Source organism: Triticum dicoccoides, chromosome 4A (genome assembly GCF_002162155.2).
Source record: "Triticum dicoccoides isolate Atlit2015 ecotype Zavitan chromosome 4A, WEW_v2.0, whole genome shotgun sequence".
In the NCBI taxonomy this organism is placed as follows: domain Eukaryota; kingdom Viridiplantae; phylum Streptophyta; class Magnoliopsida; order Poales; family Poaceae; genus Triticum; species Triticum dicoccoides.
Window position 1 is genome coordinate 158944483 of NC_041386.1, and position 26178 is coordinate 158970660.

General features: G+C 43.9%; 4 protein-coding genes across 6 annotated transcripts; all 4 read right to left on the minus strand.

The window, feature by feature from the left end:
- Nucleotides 1-1757: 1757 nt before the first annotated feature.
- On the minus strand, nucleotides 1758-2871 carry LOC119285513 (probable nicotianamine synthase 2). The gene has a single exon (XM_037564806.1). The coding sequence runs from the start codon at nucleotides 2775-2777 to the stop codon at nucleotides 1881-1883; it is 897 nt and encodes a 298-aa protein (XP_037420703.1). The 5' UTR covers nucleotides 2778-2871; the 3' UTR covers nucleotides 1758-1880.
- Nucleotides 2872-3841: 970 nt separating this feature from the next.
- LOC119285514 (probable glutamyl endopeptidase, chloroplastic) lies at nucleotides 3842-10411 on the minus strand. 2 transcript variants are annotated; one of them, XM_037564808.1, is made up of 15 exons: nucleotides 10129-10411; nucleotides 9161-9368; nucleotides 8928-9038; nucleotides 8775-8820; nucleotides 8585-8694; nucleotides 8007-8510; nucleotides 7426-7554; nucleotides 6837-7133; nucleotides 6201-6659; nucleotides 5947-6012; nucleotides 5773-5833; nucleotides 5536-5685; nucleotides 5311-5448; nucleotides 4508-4788; nucleotides 3842-4253 (listed from the first exon to the last, which is right to left on the minus strand). In XM_037564808.1, coding segments are annotated over exons 1-15 (2802 nt in total). In that variant the 5' UTR covers nucleotides 10370-10411; the 3' UTR covers nucleotides 3842-4252. The 2 variants fall into 2 exon arrangements, with proteins under 2 accessions (XP_037420705.1, XP_037420704.1); XM_037564807.1 differs by lacking the exon at nucleotides 3842-4253 and having other exon boundaries at nucleotides 4504-4788.
- A 2190-nt stretch (nucleotides 10412-12601) lies between these two features.
- Nucleotides 12602-15329, minus strand: LOC119285515. Its single transcript, XM_037564809.1, has 2 exons — nucleotides 15133-15329; nucleotides 12602-13690 (listed from the first exon to the last, which is right to left on the minus strand). The coding sequence occupies exons 1-2, from the start codon at nucleotides 15203-15205 to the stop codon at nucleotides 12939-12941; spliced, it is 825 nt and encodes a 274-aa protein (XP_037420706.1). The 5' UTR covers nucleotides 15206-15329; the 3' UTR covers nucleotides 12602-12938.
- A 3345-nt stretch (nucleotides 15330-18674) lies between these two features.
- LOC119288804 (probable protein phosphatase 2C 21) lies at nucleotides 18675-24995 on the minus strand. 2 transcript variants are annotated; one of them, XM_037568344.1, is made up of 11 exons: nucleotides 24913-24995; nucleotides 23015-23132; nucleotides 22822-22891; nucleotides 22169-22274; nucleotides 21618-21720; nucleotides 21032-21151; nucleotides 20749-20929; nucleotides 20590-20666; nucleotides 20448-20500; nucleotides 19480-19534; nucleotides 18675-19258 (listed from the first exon to the last, which is right to left on the minus strand). In XM_037568344.1, exons 2-11 carry the CDS (start codon nucleotides 23114-23116, stop codon nucleotides 18986-18988), a joined length of 1140 nt encoding a protein of 379 aa, XP_037424241.1. In that variant the 5' UTR covers nucleotides 23117-23132; nucleotides 24913-24995; the 3' UTR covers nucleotides 18675-18985. The 2 variants fall into 2 exon arrangements, with proteins under 2 accessions (XP_037424241.1, XP_037424240.1); XM_037568343.1 differs by lacking the exon at nucleotides 24913-24995 and having other exon boundaries at nucleotides 23015-23158.
- Nucleotides 24996-26178: the final 1183 nt, after the last annotated feature.

Genomic DNA, 26178 nt, shown 5'->3' on the forward strand with positions numbered 1-26178 from the left:
TGTAGTACTAGTATACAAAGTGAACAATGCCGATGAGGTTTATCATGGCTTCAACATCAAACACTCCAATTTACATAATCAAAGTGCCTGACAAACGGTTATGGCTCTAACAGAAACCATGAAGTTGATCCCCTGACGAGGCTCGTCGAGCCATGGACGGATTCATCAGAGGTCAAAAGCAAACATGGGTCATGCGTCAGATTAGCGAGCAACTTGACAACTGAACAAATGTACTCCCTTCGTTCGGAATTACTTGTCTCGGATATAGATGTATCTAGAATTAAAATACATCTAGATACATTCATTTCTACGACAAGTAATTCCGAACGGAGGGAGTACTCGATACATATAAGACACCGATTACATCATAGCATTTGTGAAGGAAAATCATCTTATTCTCAACACTTACACCTACAACGACACATATGGCACACTATCCTGGTCTAGCCTGCCTTTCATAGACAAGTCTACAAGACATGCGCTTGTAATTGTAAACATCACACTTACTACATTATTAGGTCATAACAACACATGACTTCAAATGCATAGATAGTAGTAGTAGTAAAACTACCACGTACGATTGCCTGCGATTAAGCAGCCACGTATGGATGAGGACCACACACGCCCATTCGTTTTCATTCCCTCGCGACGATCAGAAGGCCACTTCGGCGTTGGCGAACTCCTTTCTCTTCTGGGTCGCATCCGCCACCATCTCGCCGAACCTGCACGGCGGGCTGACCACCGGCACTGTGTTCCATGTGTTGGAATTTTGCCCACAGGATTGATCACATCAAATTATGAAAGAAACGCGCATACAATAACTTTTGCCAAAGACACGTATCGTGCCTCTCTTTCTCTTTATTATTTTTTCTTCTTTTTTAGCCACGATACTAGTACATGAACTCACTACTACATGCCATCTTCTAACTTGACGCAAGATTATTGCTAATATTCTCTCCCTAATCTTGACACACTTTGTCTTCCGTGTTTCTCCGGTCTTGACTTGTTGATGATTCACCCCTTGTCGACCCATCCGCTCACACCACGACAAGTTAAACTGATAGGCTTCATTGATCGCAACAATCTCTCCCCAATTTCAACTTGGCGAATTTACAGACCACCTCAAATATGCCTTGAACTACCCAGCCTCGCCAGTAACCTGTGGAAAACCCCACCCAGTAGACTGCACCATCCACCCTAGCGAGATACATGCCGGCTCCTTGTGGATCACACCACCCCATGGACTACACCGCCCACTCCAGCCTCATGTAGAGACATGGCCTCATTGAAGAGACTCACCTTCACTGGTTTACCGCCCCCACATACTTGAACTTGATCCTTTCGTCGAGACACATAGACAACTTGGATGCGCTTCATCTTCAACGCCTCCTCACAGAGACGAGCACTTGGACATGACGACGATGATGGCTTTCCGGCACCGCACCACGGCACCACCGCTCCCGTCAACGATCTTCCACCGCCTTCCCGACGACAGCCTACCGTCTCGCTCCTTGTCGCTCCGCCGAACGACGATCGCCAGATCCCTCCTCGTCGTTGCATCACCCAGCAACATCATGGCACGCTCTTGATCGTCGCTGCACCACCCAGCAACCATATCGCCCGCCCCGAGGCGCTAATCGGGTCGCGACCCCGGGGCAAGCGTGGCTTCAAATCGACCTAGCTCTGATACCACTTGTTGGAATTCTGCCTACAGGATCAATCACATCAAATTAAGACAGAGACGCGCACACAATAACTTTTGCCAAAGACACGTGTCGTGCCTCTCTTTCTCTTTATTTCTTTTTCTCCTTTCTTAGCCACGATACTAGTACATGAACTCACTACTACATGCCATCTTCTAACTTGACGCAAGATTATTGCTAACACCGTGCGTACTGTCCACCACGCCCGTTGCGGTGTTCATTGGCATGCATGTCCTTGGACTTCTGTGCGATGATGACGGAGTTCACCACGTCGTCGTCGGGGTGACACACGGCCAGCACCTCGAACCCGCCGCGACCGATGTCCTGGGGATCGACGATCGGGTACAGGAACCCACGCGCGCCGTGCGCGCTGCGCACGACGAGGGCCGCCCCGTCCGCCATATGCGCGCCGAGGTGCGCGATCACCTTGGCCTTGTCCTCGGCAGCCATGCCCACGAGCGCGGCCAGGAAGACGACGTCGTACGCGGCGAGCTCGCCAGCGAGGTCCGCGACGTCGGCGGTGTGGAAAGACATGCGGGCGCCCACGTCCTTGTCGGCGCGGAACAGCTTGCTCGCGCGGTCGTTGGCCGCGCCGCACAGGTCGTAGTTGTCGAACATGGTGTCGGGCAGGTGGCGGGCGGCGAGGACGTAGGAGCTGAACGGCAGCGGGCCGGAGCCGATGAAGGCGACGCGGGCCGGGGCGATGCCGCCGGGCACGTAGCGCGCCAGGAGCTCGTACTCGAGCTTGCTGAGGTTGATGTAGTTGCTGTAGTAGGGGAAGATGCCGAGGTGGTCGAGCGGGTTGTCGAAGGCGGCGAGCATGTAGGAGTAGTGCGCCTCCAGCTTCCCCTCGGCCTCGGAGCAGAGGCGGATGAGGCCCTCCCGCATCTCCTGCGCCTCCGGGCCGAGCTTGGTCACGTCCACGGGGCTCGGGGGCACGCACACGGTGACCAGGTCGGTGAAGAGCGCGTCGACATCGGGGGATGGGCTGAGGGACGGCAGCTTGGCGATGGCGGCGTGGAGGCCGGTGATCTTATGGACCAGGGCGTCGACCTCCTTGTTCTGGGCATCCATTTTACCTGGTACCTGACGAGTACTTGATGAACTCTGAGGCACAGGAGTGGAGTGGAGTGGAGTGGTGGATCGGGCTGCTTGGTGAGCTATGGAACGAGGAGCACGGGGTATATGTAGCTGCCGTCTAGAGCACTCATCGATGGAGCTGGCAAAGCTGTGCATGCATGCAAGCTTCACGCGTCCATGCCAATATGGCTGGTTTCATGCCTCTGCTGCTGTGGCGTGTTCACGTCCGGCTGTTGAAGTGGACAGCGTTAATTTTGTATGTATTTTTCCTCCAGGTCGCTTTTTATCTTTTGAATAAAGAGCGTGCACCACTACTGCGCCTAGATACATCCATTTTAGTATAATAAAGTAATTTCAGACGAAGAAAGTACTGAGTGTTCACACACGTTTAATTTGTCCGAAATAAAAAACGTCCACCAACTGTATTCGGATGTGTTCGCACTAGTGTGTGCGAAATAAAGAACGTCCACCAACTATTTTTTGACCCGTTCACAGCCATTTAGTGTGTGAAATAAAGAGTGTGCCCATCAACTATTTTTAGACGTGTCTCCAAAAAATAAAGAGCGTCCACCCGCTGTTTTTGGAACGTGTCCACCAACTATTTTTAAATGTGTCTACGGGCGTTTAGTATGTCCGATGTTTTGTTTTTGGAAGTGTCCGTGGACGTTTAGTGTGTCCAATTTGATGATCCGCATAAGTTGCCCTTATGTATCGGATTTGGTGATCCGCGTGAATTGCCCCTTATGTACTAGAGATTGGGTGTGTTTGATTTAATGATCCACGTTTGAGTTGCCCTTATGTATCGGATTTGGTGATCCACATGAATTGCCCCTTATGTCCTAGAGATTACATTTCATTTGGGTGTGTTCGATTTGATGATCCACGTTATAGTTGCCCTCATGTACGAGAGATTAATTCGGATGTTTCCAATTTGGTGATCCGGCATTGGAGTTGCCCTTAGTGATTACGTTTCATTTGGACACGCTGCCAAGGACTTCACCGAAGAACAGTAGAATGAGCAGGACATGAACTTCACTGATTGTTTCAGTTCAGTAATCTCAAACGCCAACATATTAAGCTGTTCTCCATCATAAATTTATTTCCGCGGTCAAACAATAGAACACTGCACGCAGCGACTGTTTTGGTAATGGTACGCACTAGTCTACACCTGTACATTGTCGCTAAGTGGGTACAAAATTACAGTATCTTGGGCGTCCCCACCAACAAAATTACAGTTGAGAATTCAGCCAGGGCGCAATATCCGACAATGTGAAGCTTTCCTTAACCCCCACCAATCTATGGAACAATCACCTTCTGCGGAAATGCAGTCAAAATACAATGGCCATCCAGTCTTAAGCCTGGAAGAAGCACAGGTTCATACAAGTTCGGCAGCACATTTTATTTTCCTTTTGGCCTGTGCATGCTGTCCAGAGATGATTTTATTTCCCGTACATCTTAACAGTAGTTGATCTGAACGACACGAAAAGAATTCATCACCTTTTTTACTGAAGCATACATCGTAATAAACATACAAATGTTAACATGGACGGGATGCACACCTAACTGAGTGAGATGTTAATTCTATAATAAGCTACATAAAATAACAAGCTGCTGAAATTCATTTGTTTAAATATGATTTGGCGTCGATAAGGAAATGGATGAGATGGTGAGTAAGCAACGAAATGGATTTTAGCATCATAAGAAAAGCAACAATAAGAAGTTACCACAGAAGCGATCGTGGGATTGATGAGAATCCGTCGGAGCTTAGACCTTCAGATGCTGCTCCACCACCACTGGCTGCCAATTTTTTACTTTCTCCATCAGCTGCTGTCTCTGAATCAGCCTTGCTAGTGCCGTTTACACAGTACTTCTGCAGCCACCTGTCAGACTCCCAAAGCACGTGCATAATGCTCTCCCTGGCAGAGTACCCATGGCTTTCAAAAGGAAGTATTACCAAACGAGACTGTACACCATGACCCTTCAACGCATTGAAGAATCGGTCCGACTGTAATTGAAATATCAAGGTTAGGTGATACAAAACTATCCTCCAAATAAAACAGCTAATTAGCTATACACCAGGAAATAAACAATCGTATGAACATTAGGACAAAACATCAACCCATAACAATGCACAGATTTTGCTTCTCTCAAAAGACAGTGCATTTCAGGCAACGTTAACCCGAGTATTACTTTACTATGTAAGATGCAGGAGGTAGGTAGACAATTACATTTACGCAAAACCTGGAACAACAAATCAAATTTCTTAGGGTCTTGGTACAGTGTCTGTTTACACTATGCCTATCAATTTAGCAGCTTGGTCGATTATACAACTACTAGTGAGATTCCACATGAAAAACAAATATATTTGCAAGATAAACTATGCACACCTAAAAGAATTTGTGATTAAAAGTATTCAAACAAAAGAGGTGGGAGCAGTAGTTCAAAGTTGAACACCACTAACCCTTCTGCAAAATGACTGTTATCTTACAGTCACAGGTTAAAATTAAGTTGATGCTTAGGACTTCACCTGCATTGTCAGTGTTCCAGAATTGTTGTCTTGCTCCCCATGAATAAGTAATATTGGTCTCTTGATTTTGTTAGCCGACATGAAAGGGCTCATCTCCACATAGGTGTTAGTTGCCTCCCAAAGTGTTCTGTCCTCATTCTGCAGAACAATGCAGGCGGTTAAGAAAGACTGAAAAACTAAAACCTGCACCAGATTGGCAGTTACCCATTCAGCATTAGTGTGTACCTGAAAACCAAATGGAGTTAAGGTCCTGTTGTAAGCTCCAGAACGAGCAATTCCGCAGCAGAAAAGATGAGGAGCATGAGCTAAGAGATTTGCTGTCATGAATGCACCATACGAATGACCACCAACAGCAATTTTATCAGGATGAACCACCTATAGAGAAGTGATAGAAGATATCATACCAAACCCTTAGAAGTCATTGCCCACAAAGGCTCACAAAAAGAATTACGAAATGCTCACCCCTCTCCTGACAACTTCCTCGACGGCAGCCTCTGCACTAGTTACTAGTTGTTCCACATAACTACAAAACAATTTGCATTCACAATAGAATTAGTTCCATGGCACAAGTGTGGTATAGTTCACAATCTCGGACATATAGAAGGAAATGCAATAGGGCAGAAATAACAAAAACACCTGTCGTTCGCCTCTACATCACCTTCACCAACAATCGGAATTGTCGGACCTGAAAGAATAGCAAACCTGCAAACCAAAGTGTGTTGAGTGAGACTATGTGCCAGAAAGAAACATATTCGGAAGAAGTGCATCAAATTTTAACTTAGGCTAGATTTGGAGGTTAAGGGAGCGAATCAGGTTTTTGTCATGAGAAACAACAATAGGAAATAAATGGCATGTGTTTTTTCCTTGAATAGCAAGAAGAGAAATAATACCCTCTAGCCAACCAAAGAAGAGGAGATGTAGCACCAATCCCTGAAAACTCATTAGGGGAACCACGTACTTGTCCCGCAGCATCTTTACTTTTAAACTCACCAGGGTATGACCAAACTAAACATGGCAAAGGTCCATCTTTTGATTGATCATAACCTGGAGGTAGATACAACTTTGCTGTTAGTTGAACCCCATCTTTGCGCTGGTACCTTATCATTTCCTTATACAATGAAGCAAGCTGGGGGTATGGGTGGGGAAACTTTGTAATCTGCACTTGCTTCTTTTCCGGCCAAATTTGTAGGTAATATTGTGTATTTTCTGTTTTTGATTCTTTTGATGTAAGTATCTTTAACTGATCAAGGGGAAGGTCCCCATCAATTTTGTCTGACATCAAGGCAACAACAGTTTCAAAGTATTTTTCCTTGTCACTTTCCCATATTCGCTCTTTACTTCCAGTATTTCTGCAAAAACAAAAATAAAGGCATCAGCTGGCATCTAGAATGCATGGCACTCCCTCTAAAGAAAATATAAGAGCATTTAGATCACTACTTTAGTGATCTATAAACGCTCTTATATTTCTTTGCGGAGGGAGTACAAAACAAATGAAATCATTAATGGATATGGACAATTGGACATACATATCAAACAAGTCAAGGAATGGAACGTTTCCTTCTGGTGTGGCACCCATTCCATTCAGCAAGAGGTAAGTACTTCCATCTTGTTTATTAACTTTTGCAATAACATATGTTCCCATGGCAGTTCTTCGCAGCATTGGTGAGCCAGGATCAGAGTACACATCTTCTGAAGATCTGTCAAATAAAATGCGCGGACTGACATCTTTCTTGTCTGGAGCAACCACCCATGTTCTTGTTTTCCGAGTTTTGTACCATGATTCATACACCAAAGCAAGAGATTCATCACACCAAGAGATTCCTCTGTACCAACAGAATGAAAGCAAGAGAGAGAGTAAAGTGGGAATAATTAATTACTTGGCACACAAGATGAAAAAAAAAATGATAGGACGTTGTAAAAAGAATAGCTGATTTGGATTAGGACTTCCTATGTACAATTTTATATGGATGATTTTACACCAGTACTCTATATTTGAAATTTCCTGCTAGCAGTAATGCCCTATGTCAAAGCACAAAGCTTAACCATAACATCGTGCAGTGAAACAAAGATTTCCAGTCCTACTTGAGTAGATAAATGGAAGTTCAGAGAACATACCCATATCGGAGGTCAAGTTTATGTAGGATTTCTGGTTGTTCGCCATTTATGGGCTCAGCATTTTCCATGTAAACAATGTCACGTGGTGAAACTTCAACCTTTGCATCTCCACCATCCTGTGTCTCCACCCTAAGAAAAAGAAGGATAAACTAACCCAGTTAGAACAAGGAATAAGACATAAGCACACTGACATATTATATAAACTCCCTCCATATGTCAAATAGGTGACGTTTTGGAGACTGACACGGTCTTCAAGATTGCCTTTGACCACTATTTTTTTACTATATTATATGCACAAAACACAAGAAAATTATTATATTAAGAATATACTTGGTCTACGTATTCAGAACAATATTTGGTCAATTTTAAGTTTTGACTTAAGACATGTCCAATACACCACTTATTTGTGATATGGAGTATTGACAAATAAAAGATGTTCTTGACTGTCCAAACTTGCACCATAGAGCAAAGCTTGTACACAGAAGATCTAATAGTTTGAATGATTTGCATGCATCAGGTATCCAGATTCTATTTTGAAGTTTCAAACAAAAAACTAATGTTTTGGGTGCTGTTCTGCGTACCAATACAAAGTTGAAGGTTTGTCTGGCCTCCAATAGATTGAACGTTTTCCCTTGCGCACGCTGCTCGTCGCAATTGGTATGTCCTCTGCAAGGGGCAAGTCACAAAGTTCCCTAATAAACTTACCATCTGCAGTCCATAATTCAACTCTCTTTGGAAACCTTCCACAGGGTACAATATAGGAATATGGACGGTGGATAGAAGAAAGCATCAAATATTTGTCATCTGGTGATGGATCAATGGATGTGTATACAGCAGGAGGCCCCATTGGCTTCACAGTTCCATCCAAAGAGACCAACATGAGCTGTGAGGTTGCATAGTAATCAAATAAATCAGCATCATATTCATCTTTCAGAAGATCCTGGAATGTTCTCACTTGGACCACATTCTTTGTCTCATTAGACTGAATTTTTGGACCAGATGGAACTGATGGCTTCTGTGGTAGAGCTCCACGTGATACAGGGATAGTGCAGACTAACAAAGTAGAGTTATCAACCCATACAAAGCTGCAAAATAGTAGAAACAATTATTTGGAAGTAGGAATAGTAAATAGGAGGCATGGAATTATGAAGTTTATTACCTGTCAAAGATAGCATTCAAGTATATATCAGGAGATTTAAAAAGTGGCCGTGCTTCTCCAGATTCCACGTCCGCAATCCATACCCTTAGCTTGCTGATTTTGTTGTCCTCCTGTTTGGATAAGAATCTGTTATAGCTAATCAATGAGACATAACAACTATCCCTATTACAAAGCCAATCCAACCAATTACCTCTTCAACTCGAACACTGAATGATAGATTACGACCATCATGTGACCTAATTCACATTATTCAATACATGAAGTCAAGATTGATGTAATCCAGTACAAATAAGTACCCATAAAATGATAGAAGTTACTTTGATACAAAAATCTGGAAATTTACCAGGTAACAAAATTAATCTTTGCTCCTTCAGGGTATCCATGGACCTCCTTCTCTGGGCCCAAAGTTCCATCATCCATTAGCTTATGGATACCTATTCCAGTGTAGGAAGACCTACAAATTAGGTTAATCAGATTTCCAATGATGGCATGATGTAAAGCGTAATAATGAACTTGTTAAAAAGTGAAACGGAATAATACGACAGAAATTTCGGGGAAAGCATGAACAGTACGTACATTCGACTTCTAGTATTAGAATGGCCATCAATCCTCACACCAGCAAGTTTCTCCTCAGGCTTTGCGAGATCAGATAGTGGTGGAAGCGCTCGACGTTTGAGAAATAGAATCTTGTCTTTGCTTGGTGAGAACGACAAAACAGGAAGTGGTGGTGCATCAACAATGTCCTGTATTTCTTTGGGGGGAAGGCGGTAGCCCAGTGAAAGATCTGCATGATACGCAAATACGTTTACTGTTCACTGTACCACTAGTCTGCATTATACTTTCTGACAGTTAAACCCAGGACAAGGGCAGCTCAAACAGCACTTTATGCAGAGATCTTCACAGTGCACACAAAAATACAGCTCCATTCAAAGAAACCATTTACACCCCACCCACCCATCCCTAAGAATCATGTTTGTGTATCAACACCAGTAATTAGGCAATGCCCCAGAACCCATACATTTACATTTAACTCCTAGAAGTAAAGCTGCTAAATTATTTCCTTGAAAAGCAAAAGCACCACTATCATAAACCTGTTGAAACAGTTCTAGGGTTATATGCATTCCTCGTGTAAGCAGAACAAGAGAACTTGAGACATCAAACCACATGCTCTCTTAAAGAGTCTCTTACTAGCTAAACACAGCATGATAAGGAGCAAAGGTCAGGCTGATCCATCTAGTCTAGCTTTAACAGTCGTATGACGAGCAAGTCGAATCATGATAACTGAAGTGAGCTAGAGAGGGCATGTGATGTGATCTCTACCAGAACAAGTCGGATTAATCTAAATTATACACTACCAACCCATAAAGAGCAATCCAGTATCCAGATCATAACTGAAGACAACTAGTACTAGTATGTTTCCAGGAACCGATCCAAGAGCAGAGCTCCAATCTCTCCCCCGCCAAAGCAGCCCAATCCACTAAACGACGCGAAGTAACAATCGAAATCAACCAAGTGTCCAAGAAGAAAAAGCAAGCAGCACCGACCGTCGTCTTCCTGGCCCAATCCCGACGCATCCGCCGCCGCCGGCTGATTGGACTCCCCGGAGGCTGCGGCGGCGGCGATGTGGGACATCCTGGAGGCGGCGGAGCTCATGGCGGCCCGGCGAGGCAGGCGGAGCGGCCGCGGAAGAGTAGAGGAGCGAAGGGGAGCGCGCAGAGGCGCGAGCGGGAGCGGGAGCAGGGCGAGTCGGAGGCAAGCCCTGTGGAGGATGGAAAGGGCGGACATGATTTCTCGGCCTCCCTCCCTGCTTCTTCTATACAAGTACACGTAGTAGATAGCATAGAATAGTGCAGGACGGATGGTGGGATACCTTTTCTTTGGTGGACAAAAGGATATTTTGGCCCCTTTTGAAAAATGCTTCAACCTAAAAAGATCTCTTAAATATAAAAATGTTCAATACATTTTTCAAACACACAGAACTAGTATAGTACGATTTGGGTTGATTTTTTTTTTTGCGAGAAAACTTCTGACCTGTTCATCATCCGTCGTGGCAGTAAAAAAACACTAGAAACAACAAAGTACATCCAGGTCCAACCATCACTAACTGGAATCTGCTCCGACTCGGAATGGAGTCATGCTATCGACATTTCACGAAACTTTTGCGGAAGTTTATGCGGCGATGTCGGGTTGCTTGCGGCATGAGCTGACCAAACGGTGACACTGGACAAATGATTGGTTCCGGGATTCCAGTTTATCTTTTCCTGATCACGACGACTATAGACTCCCCTTTGATATTGATAGTCTATACTTCTATACTACTATTAAACAATCAAACAAGAACTTCTTTAAGCACACCCCACAAAGCGTATACAGATCCAATACAACCGCACGATTAGGCCCAGTAAAATCAATCTAACGATTAGCCTTAACCTAACCTATTTTCTGTGTGCACTTAGCAATTTACATTGACTCACCGTACTCCACCGTGGAGGAAAATATGAAACTCCACGCCTGAGCAATTAGGAAACTAATAATCACAGGTGCATTCTATTCTAGAAAACTAAATCAGAATGCATCTATACTACTATTAAACAATCAAACAAGAACTTCTTTAAGCACACCCCACAAAGCGTACACAGATCCAATACAACCGCACGATTAGGCCCAATAAAATCAATCTAACGGTTAGCCTTAACCTAACCCATTTTCTGTGTGCACTTAGCAATTTACATTGACTGACCGTACTCCACCGTGGAGGAAAATATGAAACTCCACGCCTGAGCAATTAGGAAACTAATAATCACAGGTGCATCCTATTCTAGGAAACTAAATCAGAATGCATCCATTCTATTAGAAAACTAATCTCACACAAATCCATCCTATTAAAAAACTTATCTCGGACGCATCCATCCCATTAGGAAGCTAATCGCGAGCCGCCTGCCGCCATCATGCACGCTAGCCACGATGTGGGAAGCGCGAGGAGCTTCGTCTTTCTCCGGGAACACACGTGCTGTCGCCACCATCATCTTCTGTCTGGAGGCCAGGTGCTCTTCTGCCGCTACTGCGACGACTCCATCCACGTCCAGGGCATGCTCTACGGCAACCATCGGCAAACTTGAAGGCATACTGTTTAAGGCCTTATTTGCACCGCCTCTCTTTCTTTGTCTGCGCGCCTCTTTCCTCCAATAATATTAATGAATAACTTTTTCCGGATCAGGTATTACACTGTTACAAATGTACCTTTTTTATTTTTCTTCATAACTCATCAGTATCTGTACGTACAGATCGTCTTACAGCATTGTAAGTTAGTATGGTTGCCAACGCATAAACACATACAAAACCGGATGAATACTTTCTATCATGATAATTATTGAATTTCTTTTAGCCCTTTTACATTTTAATTAGTTCTTGTAAATCATCTTTATTTTATATAGAAGTCGTTGTAGTCACATATCATCTTCTATTTCCTATTATCCATAGTAGATAGCTATATAATTTTGGCAATCCACACAACCAAAAAATATATGTAATTTGATCCAAATTAGTACAAGTATATATTTTGCTATGCATATTAGTAGAATAAAATAAGATTCGAGAATTAAGCATCTTGAACAATATAGCTGCACCGTAAGGCAGTTTATACTTTTTTTTCCTGGCTACACTCGAAGAGAAGACTACACTACAAGCCTATATTACTGCATTAATAAATAATTGCTGATTTTATTTAAATGAGAATATTTTCCTGTGATTACTCTATGCAGCAACATAACCATTATTGTGTATCACTTTTAAAAATACAATTTGAGCGACATCAAACATTGTGTATCCATTTGATTTATATTTTTAAAAACATTAATTTTTTTATTATGTTAATCTCACTTGAATTACATTTGAGACGTGCGTTGCATGTGCATGCTTACTAGTAGAGATAAGTTAACGAGGTGTGAAGCAAACTGCAAATAAATTGTGCAACAAGTCAAAAAAAAAAAGAGTAGAAAGGAGCTAATCCTGAAGATATTCTTGCTAAATGAAGGGGCATCTGCCCAACTATGTTAAATTAAATTATAAACGAACTGACAGACACGTATACAGCAAATTCACTCTAGAGACCTGTGTTCCCCAAGTATGCTACAAGATACTCCAGATGTGTTCTTTGTTCATGTTTAGCTCTTTAGACCATGCAGCCAGAGCCGTGGTTGCATGCAAACGTTTCTATTATACACAATGGCCATACAAGAATCACAGAGAAGAATCACTTCCCCATCTAGACATGCAAAAACAAGTTCAGTACAAGTGCTGCTTGCTGGCCTGCTACCATCCCGGTGTAAGTCGGCTGATATCCAAGCTTGCAGTTTCAGAACAAGCTGAAACCCCCCGAATCCTCCTCCGCCTGCGCCTCTTCTGGCGTCTCACTGTATGTTGGCTCATATCCTTCGCGACTTCTGTAGTTATCTGCATACTCTGAGCCCTCTTCTGATACGTAAGACGAACTTCTGTAGTTATCTGCATACTCTGAGCCCTCTTCTGCTGCGTAAGATGATGATCGATACTCCTCTGGACGGACAAACTCAAGCATGTAGTTCAACCCGTTGATGACATCATAGACCATCAGTCCGATTCTTCCCCCAACCCAGCTGCCTAGCTGGCTTCCAACGAGATAGCCAAGCTTTCCCAGCCTCTCCTCGCCATGGAAACCACCCGCATAGGTTCCGAATAAGGTGCCCATGCCCCGGAGGAAACCTTCTGTCATGCTTCCGCCAAAGTACATTGCCTCGAAGAAGTCCCAGCCACAGGAAATTATCGGCCCCAATATCCTCTTCGCTTGACGAGCGGCCACCTTCGTCGCTTTTGCCCCGATCTTCTGAGCTTGCTTGGCTGCCTCAGCAGGACTCAGGCCTTCTGTCAAAGCATCAGCCAACGCTTTCTCAAGGGCTCGCTGCCGCACGGTTTCTATGTGTGCGCTTCGCAGGTTGTTTACATACAGCTTCACCCCCTCCTTCCCTGCGCATGCAAGGCTGCCCGACCCCATATCGAAACAGTTCATGAATGTGAACTGCCCACTCTTTGATGCAGCCTCCTTTCCGACAAGTTCCCTGCACTTCTCAGCTGCAAATTGCAAATTTTGATTAAGCTTAATTTACAAAGACATACATCCGGCTTACTTCTCCAAAATGAAATCATCAGATACTATCTAGGAGAAAATTTGGATGTCAAGAGCAATATCAATTCAATAGCATACCATGTTAAACTATCAATGTGCCTTATAATTCTTACAATACGGCCATTTTCTACAAGATCATGGCTTGCCCATATGTCAACTTAGCAACAGGGCAAGAGTTACCTTTCCAAAAGAATGTAAGACTCATAGATCCAGTGATTGAAAATTTAGTATGGAGATCTTTTATTTGTTAATTCTGAGAGGAAGACATCAGCATGAGCACATAGCAAAAACGCTAGTAGCCACACAAGATATATCAGCAGGAAAACTGGATGTCCACAGTACATGGTCATCCAAATCCCTGATACAATCCTTAGCTGCAAGTAAATGCACTACTTGTTACACTATTGTGGGATGAAATCAAATCAACATCACAGTTATCAAATGAAAGCAAAATAAAAGATGCTACTCCTGAGCTCCTTCACCAGCGCACAACTCTCCGACAGGTCCAGAGCATTGCTAGTCACAACATTTTTTAGCACAAGGGAATCGGTCTCCAGGGTGACTTTATCCATCCCATCGAAGAAACTTACATGATGAATTGCATCCATGGCTTCAGCCACCAATGCACTCCAAACATTTGCCAAGCCCCCAGTATGCGGGAATTTTCGAGTAAGCGAAACATGTGGGTAAATTGTGCATGTGAACACTCATGGTACCAGACAGAATCACTGTCCCAGTTAAATACAACGATATAACTGACAAAAAAATTGCTACTCCAAGTTCTTCGTCATAACAGTACGCGAGCATGCACCGCTGCCTTCAAGCCCTGAGACAGACAGACTGTTTGTTCATATATATAAAGTGTTTTCATGAATCAATCAGTATGAACTACCAACCATGCTAGACAGTGTTCAGTTGTTCTTATTTTTTGTTCAACTTAACCTTATGAGCAGAGGCTAATCACCATCTTATAAGCAGTTAAGCAATCAATCCTTAACAAGTTAGTACCGACTTCACTCGAAATCTATGGCTTTCTGAATTAAGGCACTCACACTTCAAATTCCACCGCCCACATCAACCCAGACCTACGAAGTATACCTCCAATTGACCGAGTCATTCGCTCTTCGTAGCAATTACCGTCGTCTAGAAACCCAAGATCAGACGCATCCCACTCGAAACCAGCCAAATGCGCACCCACTTCTTCTTCACTAGGAAACAACCCCCACCACCCAAAATCGCCGAATCAAAGGCCGAAAGGCGCCATAAACTACACGCGCAAGCGCGCGCAGTGATCCGCCGCTCTACGAAGAAGTATTCACCTGCTCGCTCGACGAACTGGTTAACAGTAATTGAAAAAAAAAAACGGAGGGCGGATCGGGGAGCATGCCTGTCATGCTGAGGGCGAGCACGCCGGCGACGAAGAGCAGAAGCTGGACGCGCCGCTTCTGGATGTCGAGCATCTTCGCGGCCTCCCACGCTCGGCTCGGCGGGCAGCAGACCAAGGATCTCTCCTCTCGTGGGAGGAGGAGGAGGAGGAAGTGGGGAAGAAACGAATAATAACGAGAGAAAAGAATGGCAGGTTCCTTGGGAAGAAAAGAGAGAGAGAAAAAAGAACGGCCGCAGGGGGTCCATTCGCCGCTGCCGCGTGGCGATACGCGTTACCCGGAAGGACGACACGGCGTTGGGTGGGTCCTCACGCCATGGGCCCAGTCGCCCGACTTGTTTGAATGGAATTCACAAAACTCTAGGTAGGTCGTCTAAATTGTACTAAAGCTGCGTCAGTGAATTTGAATTGACCGGAGTAGCAAAAGAATTATTTTGAGCTCGTATTTCAGAAGCCACTGTGTCAAAGACTTCTTTAAAATAACATGATTAGCAAAGTATTGAAATCTTTTATCTCCATCTGAACTTTTTGACACTACTCACACTTTTAAAACGACTTTACTTTTTATCTTATTTTGGTTTGTCACCGGCAAGTGAGCATAGTATAGATTAAATTAGGCCAATTATTAGGGCATAGTCAATGCATAGTCTTATGGTGATGCCCCACATATCATGTAGGATAAGATGTCAGAAAAAGTAGGTTTGGATAGGGAAGCAGAATCCTCCACAAGAGACAGGTGCTTGAGAAAAAAAGTGTGATCGAATGTAAAAAGCTAAGAAAGTTGAAATAAAAAATAGAGATGCATAGTATCATATATAACACTATGCTCCCTAGTTTTAAAAGTCAACATTCAATTGAGGTCTTCAATTAAAATTGGATCACTCAATTTTGATCGAGTCAACAATGTCTAACACTCTCTGGTTCAATGCTTTTATACTATATACTATAACACTATTCTCCCTAGTTTTAAACAGTCAACATTCAACTGAGGTCTTTAATTGAAGGGTCACCCGATTTTGAGCGAGTCGATAATTTCTCAACACTCTCATTTCAATTTTTGTATATTCTCTGTGACACTAGACTCCCTAATTTTGAAGAGCCAACATTAAATTGAGGTCTCCAATTTGACCCAATTTTGACAGTCAACAATTTGTCAACACTCTTTCATTCAATTCTTTTATACTATACACTATGCTTCCTAATTCCGAAGGCCACACAAATAGTTGAAGTCTACAATTTACAATTGGATAACTTGATTTTGATCGGGTTAACAATTTCTCAAGGAGCTTTTTCATTCAATTCTTTAAATTCACTATGTCCCCTGATTTTGAAATTCTTTCATTCAATTGAGGTATTAAATTTTGAATTTGGTTTATGAATTTGACCATGCCAACAACCTCCCAAATCAATAAGTAACAATAGGCGTACAAAAACATATCAATTCTGCGCACCCTTTCACCACCTTAAAAGAAGTGCCATCATGTGAGAGTGTAACACCAATATAGTACATTCTGCCGTCGATGTAGAAATTCCCTCACGTAAATATAGGTTAGTTAGCGGATAACACATAATCACACCACGAAAGGCCATCAAAATCACCACACTACATCGTCTCCCCCACCCGGCAAACTAAATATTCCATTAGTTCAAAATATAAGGGTTTCAATTTTTTGGAAAGTTGAATTCTAAGAAAGTTACCAAGTTTAGAGTGAAAAATATCGATATCCACAATATTAAACAAGAAAGTATGGAAATTCATTTCATGATGAATCTAATCATATCGATTTGATATATTTTCTACAAATTTGATCAAAGGTAAAAGGTTTGACTTTTTTAAAAAATAATACTATTTATATTTTGAAACAGAGTGGGTATTCTTTTAAGAAATATAAAAAGCGCAGCAAAGCGCCCCAATTCTTCTAGTATGTATTAAAGTTTCTATTTTCTATTTCTTAATGAGCCCCACTAGTAGTAGCTTATGTTGGAGAGAAATAAATCAATGTAGTTGCCTCAAGCTACTTTTTCTCATGAGACATCTATATCCATATGTCACCATTGTACATGCTCTTAGTCATCCAACTTAGCAATTGTGACAATGAGGGCTTCCAATTCCCCAGTTGAAGGTACTGAATCCGAATAGGTTAACCTTAGGAGAAAGAAAAGTATGATTGTATGTTCTGCCCTCTTAACGGAAAAGCAAAAAAAAATTGTGATGGCTTTGAGTAGATGGTGGACATATGTAGCAAAGAGGCGGCTAGGGGAGCTTTGTAGGCCCACAGCGCACCCAGGGTCTAGGGCGTGTGGCCAAGGAGTGTGGGGCCCACAGCCCACCCGAGCCATATTCTAGCTCATGGGTATTTTCCCTCACAAAACCTTCATTTTTTTCGGCTCTGACAGCTTTCTGGCCCCCTTCAATGCAATCTTGCAAGAAGATAAAGATGAAATAGCCCCGTGAACATACATGGTAGATGAGCCTTCAACTTATTAAAATATGATGCAAAATGCACATATCAACACATCCATATTCGTGAAGCCACTCATCGAAGAGAATGGGATAGGTGGTGTGGCGGGCGGCCCAGGCTTCCCTAGCTATGAGTCCATAACACGATGTTGGCTCGACAACAGGTGGGATTCCACAAGCCTGGAGGACGGGCCCCTCAACCTTTGACTTCGACGAGGCCATCATGTTGGTGTCCGCCTCCTCCTCCTTGATGACACCAGCCATGTCATGAGCTTCGAGGTCAGCCGTATCTCGTTGGCACAGTAGCTCCTCAAATGGAGCCCAACAGAACCACGTGATTCCCTATGCCCGAGGAGGGTGGTGAGATGGCGGCATAGGAAAAGGCTGAGGGCAAATCTAGGGGGGGTAGAAGGAAAGGAGTGTCTATACATGCCTTGGTGGCAGTTGTTTCATAGCCGCTAGCAATGTGCAGTTAGAATAGGCCTTGTGTGTCAAGACATCTCGGTAGAAAACGGTGCATGCAACGAGAAAAATGGCCGGCAACAACGGTGGGCACGTTGGACACATGATGGGCGCTATTAGTGGGCGGGAAACACGACTGCTAGACTGGTACAAGCAACTTTATCATTGGTAGAGAGAGAAAGAAGCCCTCAAAGTTTACTCCCGCCACCTCGGTTTGTGTTTGGATTTTGGACTGCACCCAAAAACAGCGTCCCAACCTTTAAATATGGAGTCTACAATCCAGTTTCTGAATGAACTCCATAATTTTTAGAGATAGACATGGGTATAGAGATTCTGTTAGGATGAGTTTTCTCACCTCTATCCTCCACAATGACAGTTATTATGAAGAGAAGGAGTGTATGGCGAATATGGCAGAGCTCTAAGGAAACTCGTGCTTGTCGTTGAATTCCTTCCGTTTGATGCAATGCAGGCTGCTGCCACTCTCATCTAAAGCTAACTGAGATCACAGTCTAATGCCCATTAATAACACTTGCATTATATACTTGATGATTCCAACTCAAAAATATATATACTTGATGATCCAAAAAGCACACCAGACAAGAAAACATAGAGAGCATAATACTGCATTGCGTAGAGGAATTATCATCAAGGCAGTAAACATCCATAGTTATACTACCCCATCAAGCATCTTTGATATCCAAGACAAGATGTGAAGAAGAAGAAAACAGAGTGCGTGAATCCAAGTGGCTCTCAAGCAAAATCTCCAGCGAAACTACAATGCAACGTATAGTAAGTAACAGCAACTGCTCAGACCCTAAGACACGAATTCTGTCTCCGACAAAGAGCAAAAATAGCACTGTAAACCATCCCAGCTCAGTATCACCTTTCACTTCTTGATCAAAAATTCAAAACTGTAAGTGCACAGCTCACCCATCAGTCCTGGCCGGCCTCAAACATATCCAAGCGGCCGAAGCATCCTATGCAGCCGTTGACAGAGCCGTCGTCGTCCTCATTTCCGTTGCTGGGCTGCCCCACTTCGATGCTGACCTCGATTTCGTCAGCCCTGGCTTCAGCAGTAGCAGTGGGGTTGGCGCGGGCGCCCGCCTTGAACTGAACCACTATCACGCTCATATTGTCACTCATTCTCCGGCGGCCCAGGCATGAATCAAGAAGTCTCTCACAAATGGCACGCAGATCTATCTCCCCCTGCGTTCATCACACCATATGTCAATCCAACAGGAACAACAATTCCATCTGCAAATGGAAACCAGCCCATGCATACAACCACCGAATGTTACTATGTGGAGTCATTCCTTCAACAACGTTATGCTAACCGATAAAATTTCTTTCATCCGGTAGGATGTTTCTTTTAAATGTACTGTTAGCCTCATTGACAAGCAGAAAAAAGTTGAGGAAATAAGACTCACGGATTGCAAACGCTGCCTTACAAAATCAACCGCCTCTTGACTTGACTTGACATCCCTGGAGAAGAAGAAAAACAAGAGATGTGTAATTTTGTTATGGTAATATATAAACGAAATTACTCCCTCCGTTCCTAAATATAAGTCTTTTTAGACATTTCAAATGGACTACAACATACGGATGTAGGTAGACATATTTTAGAGTGAAGATTCACTCATTTTGCTCCGTATGTAGTCACTTGTTGGAATCTCTAGAAAGACTTATATTTGGGAATGGAGGGAGTATATTACTATGAAACATGAGAACAAAGATCTGTCTCTATGGGTACTAGCAGATTGTGGTGACTACTCTCTTATTAGTTTTAGCATCCATCCACGTGGACGGAAAACATGGCACAACTCCTATATTGGGACAAAATAAATGCTTCATCAAGCACTAAGGTTGTTAAGAAGAGCAATCAAACATGCTACTCCCTCCGTCCGAAAAAGCTTGTCCCTCAAATGAATGTATTTAGTCCCAAGTTAGTGCTAGATACATCCATTTGAGACACAAGGTTGGGACAAGTTTTTTCGGACGGAGGAAGTACCATTTCCAAATAGCAAATCAACATGATGGAACCATCAAATTTAATTCATCTATGCACTACAAAGCAATAATTAACCCAGGAATTGACAGATGTTGCCCTTTCAGTAACTTGAACTCAGAAAAAGAACTTAATAGCCCCCGGTTCGAGAAATTGGGAACTGAATTACACATGGTGATGAAGTGGCTCAAACTAAGACCATTGTAGTACAGTGCGGATCGAACTTAACTGAACCAAAATGTAAAAAACGCGAGTGATAAATAATACTGGCCTAAGATGAAACAAGCATGTAAGGTAACTGGAGTGACTTTACTATGTATCAAGTATTTCATTTAGAATCAAGTCATCACAATGAAACAGTCTTTCATGTTATTTTTAGCTCAGACTTACCAGATACCGTCACTTGCTATAATAAGAAATTCAGTATCATCAGTTATGTCCACCTAGAAAAATATATGGTGTTATTTCCATCAAAACACACTCATCAGAAACAAATTTACACTGAGCTAACGCAACATAGTTACAAACTTACAGTGTGAATGTCCGGACTACTTGTCACAATTTGTTCTGCAGGAGACAAAGTTTTGTTCTGCTTGAATTGAAAATCACCTGACATGCAAGTAGTCAAAATGCCCATCAGCAATGAATAGATTGTATCCAACAATGAAAGGAAATTAGATAAATACCATACCAATCGCTCTGGATATGGCTAATTTCCCCCCGATGCGATGGATGCCCAAGTCCACACTAACTAGTCGTCCTGTGAAATCTCTCTGGGGGTTCTCATCCCTGGTTACTTGCCCTCCTGCCCTTTCAATTCTCTCCCTTTCCTGTTGGAGGTCTGGCTTGTGATCGGTGGATAGATCATTTGCCTTCCGATAAAATGCATATAAGAATTGTCAGGCACTACCTGGACACATTCATTATGACAGGATGCCCCACTCAGAAATTTGACAAGAAAGTAGTCACCATACCTGACCATTCCTTGAGAGTACACAACGGGAATCACCAATATTTCCAACAATAATCTGGTTACCTCTAATGAGAGCCACACATGCTGTGGTTCCTTCCTGTTGGGGGGGAACATAACGTTCCTGCAAAACAAATTCCAAACTGAGTAATACTACGGAAAATAATATTCCAAAATCATATGGGAAACAGACTATTAAGAAACAAAAGTAAGTAACACCACCAGGGAAGGAATTTGCCCATGTGCCCTTCGATAAAAGAAGCAAACGGTGTAATAAACAAATGATCAACTCAAACACACCTCAATTTTGGCAGTATGGTAACTACTAAGGTGCAATGAGAAACATAAAGGAACGTCTGCCTTCCAATTTGGTAAACCAGACACTTGATGGAACACAAATTGGAATTATGAGTTAAATATATCAGTACCAACTCCAAAGCACATCGGGTAAACGTACAGTAGATCCTCCTTATCATACCCATCGATCCCTTCCAATTCCATATACACATAATAATATGAAGCATTATCCGAGAGATAAATTTTGTTTAATTTCTTCGACAGTTAAATGCTTAAAGAACATTCAGTGTTACCTCACAAAGAGCAGCCCTGAGCAAGTTTTTCAAAGTTCTACTACCAGGAGGATGAGCTGGCTCCCTTTTCCATTCATCCGATCGTTTCAACTTCTTATCAATTCTGCAACATGTGACAATAAGTGAACTTATGTAGCAATTGTAACTATGGAGGCATGAAACAATTATGTATTCCATATCCAAACATGCGACAATAAGTGAACTTAGGTAGCAATTGCAACTATGGAAGGAATGGGTATAACATTGGTCCTTTCTCGAACACTGTAGCATTGGCCCTTTTGCCTTCCAATATTGAACAAGAAGTGCATATATATGAGTGAAGATTATGTGAACATGTCTAGAGGCACTTAACGCTTGTTTTTTTGTGGGGGCCACAGTTGGTCATATTTTTAATGAAATTTTACAGGTGACTGTTATAGCTAAATTCAGAATTTTTGAAAAACTGCATGCCTGTGCCGATATTGTATGCGCCTGCACACACATGTTCCATATGTCACTTTCTTCTGTACTTATATATGTAGAGTACATGATTTAATCATCTAGAAAATAACCTGAAATACACATGCTCCAGTGCGGTACGCAGATTGTTGCCATAGTCTGGTTCCCTGGTGAGCTCAATATGAAATTGCCTTGAACAATACAATGCTACATCAGCTCCTGAAACAGAAACAAATAACTCTGCATGACCATCTTATATAACAGAAAACTAAGGCTGAATCAACCATATTCCTATACAAGGTCATATATCAAAACAGTGCAAAGACAAACACTAGCTGAAATATCCCTTCAATATGTGTACTACTGTAAAAAAGCACACTGAACTACTGAACATATTCCTAACATAATCCTCTCCTCTCCTACAAAAAATAAGATCGAATAAATGTTTGGCCCCTCACTGTTTATATATCAGCTCAGACCCGATTGCAAAACTTGGTCATGCATGTTGAACTGAAGCATCATTGCGCAGTTGTTTCATCATGATTGTACAAGATTTTGACAGCCAAAATTTGCGACAAATAGTAAACGTACAAAGCATGCACATATATAGTGTAATACACAGATGCACATGATGTGTACCTTGGATTACTATGAATTATATGATGTTATGATAAGACTTCCTTTAAATAGTGCATGCAATGGTCAGTTATGCTAACAGCACAAAATTTTAGAATATGTTCTAACAGTATCAGAACGAAGATCAAACCTCCATGGCCATCATAAACACCAAAGAATGATGTGGAACTGTAACCATCTAGATCTAGGACAGCTGTGAGCTGCAAATAAGAAGGGTCCGGATCAAATTCAGTATTTCACCACAATAGCAAAGCAAAATTGATTATATACATTTGCAGAATTATCATCTCAACAATTTTACAAAGTACTGCAATATTACTCACGGCATCTTCCATTTCATCACGAAATCCTTTCATAGATGACGTAGCATACTTGATTCTGTCATTCTCTTCTCCAGCAGAACACTTGGTTGTTGCATCACCCATTGCTGGGTTTGCTTTCCTGAAAGATTTCAGTATAAACACCATAGCCTAGAAATCCTTACCAGCAAAAACTAGCATGTAAACTGAATGTACTGTCACTGCATTGCAGAACGCATATATATATAGCAGCAAACTTGATAGAAAAACAGCTAAATAACTCCCATCATGTTACTGCATGTGAACTGGAACTACACTGGCACACTGCAGAATGGAAAACATATCTATGCCGCTATTTGAATATATTATAGATTTTTCAATTGCAGGTTGGCAGGTTGGTAACTAATGCTTGGATTAAGGGCCCCTGGGTGCATAAGGTATGCTTATATAATCAGAAAATTACATTACTCAGGTGCACAAACACAATGCAGATCAAAACGGAAACAAGGCTTTGCCATCAACAGCATACATATCAAAATAACTCACGTCAGCACACTCATTCATAACAAGGAAGAACTTATAGATCTCAAGGTTGCAGTGCACGTTAGCACCACCAAGGAAGTACAGACAAGCTCAATTTCTGAGGAACTTGGAGGATGCGCGAGATACTACACGGAGATGGATTGAGAACAATAATTAATTAGCACTCCAGAGAGCGGAAGGACGAAGAGGGCGCTGTTTTTGTTTTCCAAGAGAAAATCCACACGCTGTGAAGGGACAAGAAAACGCACATGCAGCAAGAGCGAGTTCTGGACACCAGAATCGTCAGAGTTGCCGATAGCAAGAGGGATAAGAACGATGGGAAGATCAAGAGTTGAAGAGTATCCAGTTCGGATGGAGAAGGGAACAGGAATAGAGATGAGCGTGGTGCTCGTGAGACTCCTCCTCACAACATAAAACCACCATCAGCCGCCAGAGTAACAAGAGAAGAGCAGAAGCAACCATACAAGATGCAGAAGAGAGCGAACGGAGATCAACGATGGGGTTCCCCCAGAAATCGCCACCAAATGCAAGAGCAAGAGCAGCGTCGACAGCAAAAACGAACAAAATAGGACCGAAGAGGCGAAGAGAAATCACCACGGGGTCTCGGTGCTCCTCGTCCTCCTCCATGTCCAGGAAAATAAGCACCAAATGCAAGAGCAAAAGCAGCAGAGGCAGCAGCCAAAACGTAAACAGGACCGAAGAGGCGAACAGAAATCACCATGGAGTCTCGGTGTTGTTCGTCCTCCTCCAGGAAAATAAGCACCAAATGCAAGAGCAAAAGCAGCAGAGGCAGCAACCAAAACGTAAACAGGACCGAAGAGGCGAACAGAAATCACCATGGAGTCTCGGTGTTGTTCGTCCTCCTCCAGGAAAATAAGCACCAAATGCAAGAGCAAAAGCAGCAGAGGCAGCAACCAAAACGTAAACAGGACCGAAGAGGCGAACAGAAATCACCATGGAGTCTCGGTGTTGTTCGTCCTCCTCCAGGAAAATTACCACCGAATGCAAGAGCAAAAGCAGCGGCGGCAGCGACAAAAACGAACCACGCAGGATCGAACAGGCGAACAGAAATCGCCACGGAATCTCGGCGCTGTGTGGCCTCCTCCTCCGAGAAAATCAGTGACCAGCTTGAAAAAAGCCGACGCAATGCAAGGAACACGAGACGGGAGCAGGCCCGAAGCAAAATCCGCACGCACGAAAAAAGATGCCTCGACTCTGAAGATTCAAGAAGCGCAACCTTCTGCTCGATCAGCAGCGCCCAAACCGAAACGAGAAGGACGGAGGACAGAAACCCCACCACCGCCGCCGCATGATGCGACGAAGCAAGAACAGAGCAGAGGCGGTGGCGAGGGGAGGAGGAGGGAGAAGAAGAATCTTACCCTGCGGCTGCGGGGGTTTGGGTTTCTGGGGTTTAGGTTGGACGCGGACGAAACCAGAGAGGGGATGGGGAGGGAGGGGAGGGGAAATGCAGGTTGATCGCCTCACCTTTCCTTCCTTCCTTCGCTCCGGAGGATCAAAAGCGGGGCGGTTGTGCAGCAGAGCAGAGCAGAGTTTGCAGGCGGGCGCAGGCGCAGCAAATAAAGCACCCGCGGCCTCCGTCGTCTCCTTTCCTTTCCTTCCCTTCGCCCCCGTCGCGCGCGTGCGAGCGTCCTGAGCCGTTGGATCGCCGCCAGTGCCAGCTGTGGCCGATCCAACGGCCCGGGCGCGTGCCACCGGGCCCGCTCGACGAGCCACAGCGGGTGGGGCCCACGCGCGCCGCGCGCGCACCTGCCCTGTTGCCGTGCGGAGTACGGCGCGCGTGGAGGAAGTGCTCCTGCCTCCGCCGCCGCCGTTCCGCCATGCGCCCCTCGCCGCCGGCCAGCGACGGCGCGCTTCCTCCGTTGGTCGGTGGCCGCCGGCCGCCGCGCTCCGTGGAATGCCCGACAGGCGGAGGCCAGAAGAGCTGAGCTACATCGGCCTCCGCGGATCCTGGCGCTTGCCGTCGCCGCTGGTTGATGCCACTCCTTTGCCCTCTGCTCCGGCGCGGCGGGTATCCCGCCCGCGTACGCAGTAGCCTCCTGGGGTGGACTCCCGCTCGCGGCGCTCCCCCTCCTCGTCCGCCGGAACCCCCGAGCACCGCGTGGCTCGCCGGAGAAGTCGAGCAGTCACGGGGCTCGTTTCTGACGGCGGTTGTGAGCTCGCTCCGTCGTGCGTCCCGAATACGCGCACGCATATGGGCCTTTTTTTTTGCTAACAACACGCATATGGGCCTCTTCAGTGTGCTCCGTCCTAGCCCACACCACACTCCCTCAAAAAACGATTCTCAAAAAACAACGGTACCAACAACATTCCCACATGTGCTCTGGAATGTCTTTTACATGTTCAGATCTTTTTTTTTGCTAAAAAGAACATGTTCAGACTTTTTTGACAAGTTTTATTTATATGAACACGAACCTTTACAAAGTATAGGTATGTGATGCATGTACTTTCTACCAAGTAAAACGTTTTGTTTCACCCGGCAGGTTTCTCAGTACAAATCTAATGCTTTCGTCCGGCGACATGTGTCGTGGGCCCTCACACGTCGCTCTCCCTTCCTTCCGTTTCCGAAATGTCTTGACAGATTTAGTTGTCTTCTCCTTCCTTCACTCTCATCTCTGTGTGTGTGT

Coding starts and splice junctions, on each gene's coding strand:
- LOC119285514 (XM_037564807.1), bottom strand. CDS start 10,369: ATGTCCGCCCTTTCCATCCTCCACAGGGCTTGCCTCCGACTCGCCCTG. Junction 9,039..9,160: donor TCTAATACTAGAAGTCGAAT/GTACGTACTGTT, acceptor CCTAATTTGTAG/GTCTTCCTACACTGGAATAG. Junction 5,834..5,946: donor GATGTAGAGGCGAACGACAG/GTGTTTTTGTTA, acceptor ATTGTTTTGTAG/TTATGTGGAACAACTAGTAA.
- LOC119288804 (XM_037568343.1), bottom strand. CDS start 23,158: ATGGTGTTTATACTGAAATCTTTCAGGAAAGCAAACCCAGCAATGGGT. Junction 21,152..21,617: donor TCAGGGCTGCTCTTTGTGAG/GTAACACTGAAT, acceptor TTTGTTTTGCAG/GAACGTTATGTTCCCCCCCA. Junction 20,501..20,589: donor GTAGTCCGGACATTCACACT/GTAAGTTTGTAA, acceptor ATATTTTTCTAG/GTGGACATAACTGATGATAC.
- LOC119285515 (XM_037564809.1), bottom strand. CDS start 15,205: ATGCTCGACATCCAGAAGCGGCGCGTCCAGCTTCTGCTCTTCGTCGCC. Junction 13,691..15,132: donor GCTCGCCCTCAGCATGACAG/GCATGCTCCCCG, acceptor TGCAATTTGCAG/CTGAGAAGTGCAGGGAACTT.
- LOC119285513 (XM_037564806.1), bottom strand. CDS start 2,777: ATGGATGCCCAGAACAAGGAGGTCGACGCCCTGGTCCATAAGATCACC.